This window comes from Solanum tuberosum, unplaced genomic scaffold (assembly GCF_000226075.1).
Source record: "Solanum tuberosum cultivar DM 1-3 516 R44 unplaced genomic scaffold, SolTub_3.0 scf00689, whole genome shotgun sequence".
NCBI lineage: Eukaryota > Viridiplantae > Streptophyta > Magnoliopsida > Solanales > Solanaceae > Solanum > Solanum tuberosum.
The window spans coordinates 16515-27733 of record NW_006239607.1 but is presented as its reverse complement, the minus strand read 5'-3'; the positions used below and the strand labels follow the sequence as shown (position 1 = coordinate 27733).

At 28.9% G+C, this 11219-nt stretch overlaps 1 protein-coding gene and 1 non-coding gene across 2 annotated transcripts; one reads left to right on the top strand and one right to left on the bottom strand.

Moving 5' to 3' along the window:
• The first annotated feature begins 1588 nt into the window (after positions 1-1588).
• Positions 1589-2990, top strand: LOC102603273 (bidirectional sugar transporter SWEET14-like). The gene is made up of 5 exons (XM_015305127.1): positions 1589-1630; positions 1716-1926; positions 2010-2171; positions 2430-2549; positions 2742-2990. Exons 1-5 carry the CDS (start codon positions 1611-1613, stop codon positions 2988-2990), a joined length of 762 nt encoding a protein of 253 aa, XP_015160613.1. The 5' UTR covers positions 1589-1610.
• A 6634-nt stretch (positions 2991-9624) lies between these two features.
• TRNAQ-UUG (transfer RNA glutamine (anticodon UUG)) lies at positions 9625-9696 on the bottom strand. The gene has a single exon. It is a non-coding gene; the product is annotated as a tRNA-Gln (tRNA).
• Between the last annotated feature and the right edge of the window lie 1523 nt (positions 9697-11219).

The following is an 11219-nucleotide window of genomic DNA, read 5'->3' as shown; positions in this document are numbered from 1 at the left end:
ATATATATATATATATATATATATATATATTAGAATATACATAACTATTATTTTATTATAACTAGTTAATGTGTATTTTTATTTATTTAATTAATTATTAAATTATAATAATTTAAATTAATTTAACGTAAACATCGAGTAAATATTTCCAATTCTTTTTCTCTTTCCGTTATCAGATCTCCTACGTAACTGTAATTTTCTTTTTAAAAAGTACTAGCTTCTGGTAAAAGTACAATGGACTAAGAGTTCAGTCCTCCAAAAATAGACGGCCACGAAATGCTGTGTCCCATTCCTTTTTCGAATTAAGTTACATGCATCGTTATCCTAAAAGATGTTTTATATTATTATTTATTATTAAATTTAAACCGTAATAATAATTTTTTTGTACTTTTTATTAAATTATCAATTATCTTCATTATTTTTTAATTTATAATTACCTAATTAATGACCCAATTTTCAACACCCCCCCCCCTGCTCTGTTACTTGTCGTGGTTCGTTTTGTTTTTAAAAAGTTAAATGGTATGAATTTTGATCAATATTTTAAGATGTATTCTTTTATCATATTAATAGAAAAATTTCATATAGTTTTAAATATCTAAATTTTAAATTTGCAATATTGAATTAATCTAATTCAATTTTACTTTTAGAAGATTAGTTAAATTGACTCTGGTCAAAGCGTAGAACTTAAGTCTCAGGTCTTGATAAACGATTTGAGAAATTAAAAAAAACGTAATTATCTTTTTTTGATATATTAAAATGATTTTTATTTTTTTTGAAATACTGAATAGCTAAAAGCGAAGGAGATAAAAGAGTTTAAATTTGCATGTACTATCACCCAAAAATATCTATCTTAAAATATAGAATTTAAATATTATTATTACCTAACTATTACTGTCTAATGGTGTGAAAACTGTTTATTGACGGTGCTTAAACGAATTTTTAATATTTAGTTTTGCTAGAGTTGCGGAGGAGATAGGAGTTTTCCAGCTAGTTTAATTATATTTTTTCTAGTTAGTGGGGGCTAATATATAGTGTCAGCATTTTGTCGTGCTTAAGTAACAATTCTATGCATAAACTCTTCTTCATGTACTATAAATATGTGACCATCACCCTTGTTTATCATCAACAAACACTAATTAGCCTTTACATTTTACTCTTAATTTTAATTCTAATTCTTTCTTAGAGAAGAGAAGAAAGAAAATAAAAAATGACTAGTGTCTCTCATACTCATCCTTTGGTCTTCACCTTTGGCATTTTGGGTAAAATTTCAATCATATTTTCATGTGCATGCCTTGTTTATTAGTTATTAACTTCACTCGTAGCATAGAATCAGCAACCAATTTTACTGTTTAGCTATAGAATTACTCTTTTCAAGCAAGTTGGTTCTATTTTGTTTCTATTAATATGCTCTTACAAATAACAATCTAGTTGGATCAAGGAAGTATATCTAAACTAATTCTTACTAATAAATTAACACCTCAAAATAGATAAAATTATAATTACATGCATTAAAATAGAATAATTTTTTTTGTTTGAGAAATATATATAGGAGAAGTAATTAATATGTCTTTTCCATTTGTGACAATGTTGCAGGTAACTTAGTTTCCTTCATGGTGTTTATTGCCCCAGTGTAAGTTATTTCTCCAAAAATAATTACACATATAAACTTTAATTTATACACAATTTTTTATTTTCAACATATCATGATTTTGCAGGCCAACATTTTACAGGATCGTTAAGAAGAAATCATCAGAAGGGTTCCATTCATTACCATATGTTGTTGGATTATTTAGTGCAATGCTTTGGATTTACTATGCAATGGTTAAAACCAATGTTACACTTCTCATCACCATCAACTCTTTTGGCTGCATTGCTGAGACCATTTACGTCGCGATTTATTTTACTTACGCTACAAAAAAAGCAAGGGTATACATATAAATTTCATAAATGTGTGCCTATTTAATTGTAACGCGATTTTGTGATTTATGAAATTTGAAATTGTCTTGCAGATGAAAACACTAGGACTTGTCCTACTGTTGAATTTTGGTGTCTTTGGATTGATTCTTTTCCTCACACAAATTTTATGCCAAGGAACCAAAAGAGCTGAAGTTATTGGATGGATTTGCATGGCTTTTTCTATCAGTGTATTTGTTGCACCTCTAAGCATTATGGTAATTAACTTTGAATATATACAGATAATATAATATATATATATATATATATATATATATTCGTTTTACGGAAAATAGGGTAGGTAAATCGAAGCCTCACTAATAAGGTAAAAGTTCAAGTCACCACCTTGATGCTTTTATAGTTAGGGGCTTACGGTGTTCTTTAAATTTTAAATTATGATAATTTAGTTATTTAGTCCCTTGACATTTCTCTAATTTACACCATTTAATTCTCTCTTTTTTTTTGTAAAATTGCAGGGACGTGTAATAAGGACCAAAAGTGTGGAATTCATGCCATTTAACTTGTCATTAGCTCTTACAGTTAGTGCTGTAATGTGGTTTCTGTATGGTTTACTTTTGAAAGACATCTATGTCGCGGTAAATATATACTCCCTCAGTAATCATTTATGTGACATTTTTTATTTTTTGAGATTCAAACTATTTGAGCTTTAATCGTCAATTTAAAATATATGTTTTCATTTAAAATATATTTGTGCCCATATATTCATGTAACTAATGTTTGGTTTTTTCTTCTAATTGTTGTTCTTCCGGCACATAATAAAAAATCAGGTACCAAATATACCGGGAATGATACTTGGAGTGCTCCAAATGATATTATATGGAATATACAGAAATTTTAAGTCAAACAACGTCGCAACAGAAAAAGAATTACCCACCGTGGTAAAGGTTGATCAAGAGCAGCCCACAAAAGTCAATTGCGAAGTTTATCCAGTTAATATTTCATCCTTGGACAGTGAAAATGGAGAGGCTAAAGATGCTAAAAATCTTGAAGATTCCCAAACTAACTCTCAAGTTTAAAAGTGGGAAGACATTAATACTTTGGAGGGTGCTACTAAACTAATCCTTATAATTGAGGGCCCTTTTCTACAAGGTTTTCTTAAAAAACTGGGCCTTAAATCTATATCTAGTATAATTGTATGTAATGTACTATTTTGTGATTTAGTGAATATCCATATTTACAAAGTAACTAGGAGTTACATAATTTCCAAATTTATTTGGAATACTACTAATTACGATATCATGTATGGTTTACACGTTACATATATATATATATATATATAATATTACTTCGTCCTGTATTTGTTATTCTATTTCCGAGTTCTCATTTGTTTTAAAATTTTAATTGCAAATAGTACTTAGGTAGATTTTTACGAGTCCGGAGCCAAAAGGACAAAAAAAATTGTCAAAAATTTCAAAAGGGCACATCAAATATTTTTAAAACAAAAAGGGAAAAATCGCTCCTGACGAAGCGATTTCCCTCTAACACAATGATGAAAAATTGCTGCCCTAGCAGCGATTTTGTAATTATTATTTTTTCATTAAAGTCAGAATTTTTTTTCCCTTACACATCGCTGTAGGGACTGCGTTTTTCATGCCTTGTGCTATTATATTCATGCCTATTGTTAATTATTAATAATATAAAAATGATAAACAAGACGGACAATATACTCAATAAAGTTGTTGAAGCATGAGGAAAATTGAATTATATATCATAAATAATAATAAAAGAATATTAGCAATTTTTATTTTTTTTAACGTACGACAACTTTTGTCAGAAGAAAATTGCTCCTGACGGAGCCTTGCTATATAAATATATCTAAAGCACTAATTGAAATAAAAATTTAAATTGGAGAACTATAGAACATATATATCCAATAATATTATATACTTGTAGCCTTGCTATATAAATATGTGAAGTGAGCACTCCTCATTTCATTATCAATCAAGTACTTGCAATTCTTTGTAACTGAGAGATTAACAAAGAGAGAAATTTTCATTTTGAGAAAAGAAAAAGAGATGGCTATTTCTGGTCATTGGGCATTTGTTTTTGGTGTCCTTGGTAAAAATCTCTTTTTCTTGTTAGTTTTTAGAACTCAATTGTCAAAATACTTGAGTTATACACATGTTAGTATATGCAATTGTTATACCATTATTTTATATTTACCTATTATAGCATATAGTTTATTTTATTTAAAAGATGACAAATGTTACATTTTAAATATAATATTTTTTTTGTTTCAATTTGTGTGACACGTATTTCTTTTTAATCCGTTCCAAAAAGAATGTCACATTTTCGTAAAATTTTCCATTTACTCTTAAAGAAATGAATTACAGTCATACAAATTATCAAAAAGTATTTTAGATTACAAATTACAAAAAATATTATTTTTTTAAAGGTTTTTATCAAATTGAACAATTTCACATATATCACTTCTTATTGTTTTTTTCCTTTTACATTATTTATTAGTAGTTAGAAAAATCTATATTAGTCAAAAGTGGGTCAATAACAATTATATTATGACTTACACTTAGAGACAAATCCATAAATTCTCTAATTAAGTGGAAGTGTCAATCATTTCATCGTACCTCAATCATTAACATACATAATTTAATCATTCCTAATGGATCTTTATTGTTATTTTATAATCTCCTCCAATTATTCATAATTTTAATTGAATTAGCAAGAATTATTTTCTTTATTGACCCTGAATTTTCAATTAATCTTGCAGGAAATTGTTTTCGTTTCTCCAATGTAAGTCATCGATCTAGCATGTTGCCCCTATTCATTTTCACGTTAGATATTACTTAATTATTTTAATACTTAATGTTCTTCTTCTAAAACTAATGAATAGAAGGATTTTTTTCAACTCGAGCAAATTCACCAGACTCTCATTGCTCGGTCTTCACACAATGGCCCAACGATGCCACTATACAATCTTCACCGTTTTTGATCAAATAGTGTTAAATAAATTGAGACGAAGAAAGTAATACTTGAAAGAATGAAATAGTTTCACTAACATCAAAGTGACATTATTAAAATTTTAATTTAGAAAAAAAGGTGTCAATAAAATGAAATAGAGTTGAAACAAAGTTTGAACTTAAACCTAAAGCAAAAGCAAGCCCACATATTATTCCAAATTCAGTGTTGGAGTTCATCTGCATGCCGGCAAATTAAAGTTCAAGGCTGTTTTACATACGAGATTTATATATTGAGGTATAAATCTCATTTGTAATCAAGATTTATCTATATTTATTGTGATCGGTTAATTTTATCAAGGAAGAGTCCGAAAAATACCATTGGAACCCCTCGATCATCCATTGATATTTTACCTGACCTAATATTCAGGAAAAATTAAATATACCGATGGACGATCTTGATGTTTCAAAATCATATAATATTGATACATAGTACTCATTATATATTGAGAGACGTACGTTAATTTATTAAAATTAAGAATTAAGAATATATCGATCTCTTAATATTCTTGAGGGATAGTGTCTGAAATTTTTATTTTTATTTTATTTTTATTTTGCACCTAGAGAGTCTCACGGAATAGAAAGTTAATTGACTTATAAGAAGACGCTTAATATAATTGAGCGAGAGACATCTCTAAGTATATATTAAAAAATTGAGGATAAAAATATTTGATTTTTCAAAAGACACCTAGCAAAGTCTCTTGGATAGCGGCACAAAATTTGTCCATCAGATAGCGTTGATCGGTAAAAGATTGTTTTTTCAATAGTAAATCGCTTTTCATTTTTTTTAAAGTGAAATTTTAACCTGATATTTCACGATTTGTAATTCATTTCATTGACCACAATGTCATATCCATAATTACATATGACACGAGAAAAGAATAAGATGACTCAAGCTAACACATACATTCACACAATAATCTAATCACTCAATTATGCTCTTTCTAAATATAATTTTTTTCTCTCGTAAGCAGTAGTCTAATCTTGATTCCATAATTTGTTCTGTCCGAATTATGAATAATATAATTGGCTGATCTATATTACTCTAGAACAATCATTATCTGTTAACAGTATAATATTGATTTCGGGTGTATACACCAATCCAATACATGCATGCCATGTGTTTAAATTTATAGTTCATTTTTATTTAATCTTAATTAATTAACAAATATTTACTTCATTAAATCACATAATAATGAAAATTGCATTTGTTTGGTATATACATCCGGTGTAGGTAAGTTTTTTCCATGTGGATACCAAACACCGGATGGAAAACAAAAAAAAATCTTTCAACTGTGTGGAGCTGGCCAAACATGAATAGCCAACGTATTGGAAAGTTGACCACATTTTTTCAAGTATACAAGCATGACGCAAAAGGCATATGTATGCCAAAAATATTAATCAACAAAGATAGTTACGAAGTCGTATTAATTAGTTGGAATTGTATTAACATTATGAGGATTAATATGATGCATGCCAAGTGACAATTATGTAGCCATTTATTTGTTTGTTTTTTTCTCCTTTTTCTTTTTTGTCTACTCAAATAAGCAATCTTCAATCATTATAAGATAAAAATGAGAGAACAGTTCAAACAAATAAAAAGTAGTTGGTATGTAATATTGTGTCAAATTAAAGACCAACAAAAATAGAAACGAGATAAGCAATTGTTAAATTTACACCTTTACTAAATATATCGTTAGTTCTTAATTTGTGACCTATTAAATATTTTATGCTTTCTACCATTAATTTATTTTTCGATATTTATTTATTGTTACGTACAACTTAACTTTACATGAAACTACTCCTACTTTTTTATATATTTTTTCCTATTTAAAGATTCCCTCAAGGGGCTTATATAGATATATGCCAAATAAAGCAGGAAAGAAGGTAAAATCTCACCTTTGCATTACTTGAATCGTGCGAAATACATTCTTACACTCTAGCTTATAAGAGAAAGAAGAAAGGGAAAGGAGAAAGGTTGTTCTTTATCATATAAATTATAAGCTTACAAAAAGGTTTAACGATCTTTTAAATTAAGTGCAGATAAATAAGATGTCGAATATAAAATTTTCGTTACTCGAATTTCAATTAATGTTAGATTTGCTCTTCACTCGAAATGAAAATACCTATTTTCAACTTAACTCGAATTGGATCTGCTTATCCTTAGTTATACCATTAGTGGAGAAAAATGATATGCTATATTAGTTGTTAAAACAAACAAGATTGACTTCTTTCTGGCCCAAATTTTTCCTTCTTGTGAATCTTACTGGGCTTATAATTTTGCAATCTCGGTTTTGTATTCCTTGTAGGAGTATTACATTATATATATATATAAATGAAATTTTGCTAGCGAAAAAATAATTTTAGAAAGAGGGTCGGCCATAAAAATGAATAGTGTGCACACAAATTTATATAGCGAAAGTATATAGGTAGTGTATACTTAGGCTATATCGATAAACTAGATTGCCGAATGGATATTTAGTAAGTTCCCCATTGAAATATCAGATAATTTAGAGATGGTTAAACTTCAATAAATTGCTAGTTTTTGTGAATTCGGCCATGTCCCACCAATGTTGCCTTCTTTGTGGCCCAAAATTTTATTGGATCTTTTTAGTTATTGTATTTGTTGGGCTTATAATTTTGTGAAATGGGTTGGGCCTGTACAAGGATCTGGCTTTCAGGGTGTGTTGTTACTTGGTATGGAGGAAAATATTTTACAATTCTCCGTTATCTAGAAAAACAAAGGGAAAATTTTCAAAACAACAATATTTTAGCATCTAATAGGGCCCCTTGTCAACACTTTCAATATTTATTTAAAATGTCAATATTTTGGTTTGTTATAATGCTGACTGTATTTATTTAATTTTAAAGAATACAAACTTTTAATAACAGAATGGAGAGAATCATGGGAGAAAATATTTCAAAAAAGGTAAAAATATTTCCCTTAGTTTTTGATCCTTACTTGTTTGAACTTTTATAAATATAATTTTATTTGAAATGTATTCAGATGAACTTCTTTAAATATGATTTTGTGTATTCGGATGAACTTCTATAAATATGATTTTGTGTATTCAAAATTTCGAATGAACTTCTTTTTACAAACTGAGCACGATAAATACTTATATCAATTGAAAAGTTAGACCATACAATTCAAAACCTGATTGTATACCATTAGGACAAATACAAATTCAAATCTAAATACAAACTAGTTGGTATACAAAGTGATATTGAAAATACAATATGAGCCAAATAAAATACAAAATTTGTTTTACTGATGCAATTAGGATGAATACATATATAACATAAATAAATTGTATTTTGGTTATTCAGAATTGATAATGAATACAAAATCAAATCTATATACAAACTATAGGTATACAAAGTGATATTGAAAATACAAAATGAGCAAAATAAAATACAAAAATTTGTTTTACTGATGCAATTAGGATGAATAAATATATAACATAAATAAACTGTATTTTGGTTATTTAGAATTGAGAATGAATACAAAATCAAGTATAAATACAGAACTTGATGGTAATACCATTAGGATAAATACGAAATCAAATCTAAATACAAACTAGTTGGTATACAAAGTGATATTGTAAATACAAAATAAGCAAAATAAAATAAAAAGTTTGTTTTACATATGCAATTAGGATGAATACGTAAATAAATCGCATTTTGGTTATTTAGAATTGAGAATGATGGACAATTAAGAACTTCGATCCGACAATTGATTCATCAAGTTCCATGGATTCAAGAAGAGTCTTTTCGGAACCATCCATAGAGCGGCGGCGGAGATCTAGAACCAGACATGAAAACCACTCGAGCCCAATAAGCAGAGAAGTTGTGGAGCAGGTCTGACTCCTGATCACGTAGGAGAGAGCAATCAAATATTATACATCAATTTTCACGAAGAATTGCCAAATGTTGAAATCGTATAAGTCGAAGAAATTTCTTAAACAAGTATAGGAGATAACAATGATGGAACCACTAGAGAGAGTGGAGCGATTTGATAGGAGAGTCAAACTAGGTAACTGATTTGAGAAATAAAATGATAGTAAATTAATTGGTAGTAGAGTCAAATTAGGTAATTGATTTGAGAAATAAAAGGATGGTAAATTAATTATATTAAGATACATTATATTTGCTAAAATAATGACATAATGACATTTTTAATAATTATTTTATAATATAGATGTTTTAGCTAATTATGTTAGGAATTTTGATTACTTTACTAATTTTCCCAAAAAGAAATTCCTTAAAATTGAGAAAAATAACTTCTTAATCAAAGTAGTGAAACAAGTTACATAACTGTCATTGCTACTTCATTATCTCTTCATCTCCCATCCAACATACCCTCCCCCTCCCCATGACAATCCTAGTTACAGACACCCAGAGCTCTCACTACCCACCATATCCCACCCCATACCCTCGCCATCCCGGCGACAATCCTAATTATGGACACCCCGAGCTCTCACTCCCCACCATATCTCACCTCCATAATGTTTTGCTAGATAAAATATAAATATCATACCCTTGAGATGATATTTTTTGCTTAGATAATATATAAGAAACTCACTTGTCTTGCGAAAAAACATTTCCTCCATACCAAACAAACCCTCAGTGTATAGTAAAACTAACCAAAAATTGATAGCGGAAAGAAAAACAAAGGTCCTACCGGGAGTCAAACCCAGGTCGCTGGATTCAAAGTCCACAGTGCTAACCACTACACCATAGAACCGATGATGTCAACTTCACCATTTCAATTTATATATTTCTTAGTATATAGACCAAATCAGCTACTCCTACTAGTAACAAGTTACTACTACTATATCTTGCTTCCGAGTTTTATCTCTCTTATCAAAGCTAATAAATTCATGACAAGTCCTTACTATTAGCAATGATTTCTTATTTTATAAAAATTGACTTTTATTCACAAAACTAGCTGAATATACTTGAAATAGGGGTGATCACGGGTCGGTTTGGATCGGTTATCGGTCAAAATGTAATGACCCGTAAAGTCATCTTTGGAAATTATCATATAAATTATCATTTTTACCCTTTTTGATAATTGCATAAGTCAATTATTTTGATAAATCGGTGGAGTTGGTTTGAAATTTTTTGAGCTATTTGTTAATTACGATTATTTAGTGGATGGGTAATTTTTAAATAATTAATTTTAATTGATGGTTAATGGACCAAGTCTATGATTTATTTAGGTTCATGTGTAAAACTGAATTACATTAGAAGAGATTTATTATTATTATTTTGCATAACACAAGTAGTAACCGCTAATCCACGAACGATGCGGCAACAACACGAAGACACCACTTTGCTGCAGGTAATTCATCACCACACCAAAATCTTGTACTATGATTATGGATAGTCATGTTATTATTGCTATTATTATGTATTTGGCGTGAATAGAATTGAATTTGAGACTTGATGTCGTGTCGGCTTATTAAATTGAGGGCAAGTTCTTGCTTCAATCGATAATTGTTTATGGGGATTAGTGGTAAGTGTTGTAGGATTGAACTGATGAGAATATATCATACTAATATATATTATTAATATGTTAGCAGATAAGGAATTGGAATACAGTATATGTTTTGCAACATGTGGTCAGAATGTATTATGGATAGTTGAAGGCTTGAAGCTATGGTTAATAATGACCTACTGATTTTAGGGTAGTTATAGGCCAATAATTGGATATTTAATTGTTGGGGAATAAATTATAGGAATATAACTTGTATCAATATGTACCGTTCTGGATTGGTTTTTCCGTGAACAAAATCGCTATGTTCATAAATTTGGATTTCTAGTGTTTCCCCAATTCCTTCTTATAATTATCACATATGATTCAAATTTTGATATATTGAGACACCTAATTAAATATTAGGTGCATGATATCATATGAATACCATTATATTTATGATGTTTGGAGAAATTGAAACTTAATCCTAGGCTTGAAATTCGGAAAACATGAGAGTTGACATGTTAATTGGCACCAAGATAAGGAACTTGATTATAAATTAAGTGAGTTTTTGGGTCTAGGCTAGACCTATAGTATCTGAGTGTTGTTAGTTTTGAAATCTTATTATGATTATTAATGTGAATAGATTGCTTTGAGTTGGAAGTTCAACGAAAGGGAATACTCAAGTCTCGGAGTGATTGTTCGACTATTTGAGGCAAGTGAATTTCTAAACCCTTGTTAAATTGTATGGAATTCGTGTATTTCCTTGTAATATGTGTTTGGGGGTGATG

Bases quoted from the DNA above. Each gene is read 5' to 3' on its own strand.
- LOC102603273 (XM_015305127.1), top strand. From the start codon at position 1,611: ATGGTGTTTATTGCCCCAGT. The intron at 2,172-2,429 runs GTAATTAACTTT...GTAAAATTGCAG, and splicing joins TTGCACCTCTAAGCATTATG to GGACGTGTAATAAGGACCAA. The intron at 2,550-2,741 runs GTAAATATATAC...ATAAAAAATCAG, and splicing joins TGAAAGACATCTATGTCGCG to GTACCAAATATACCGGGAAT.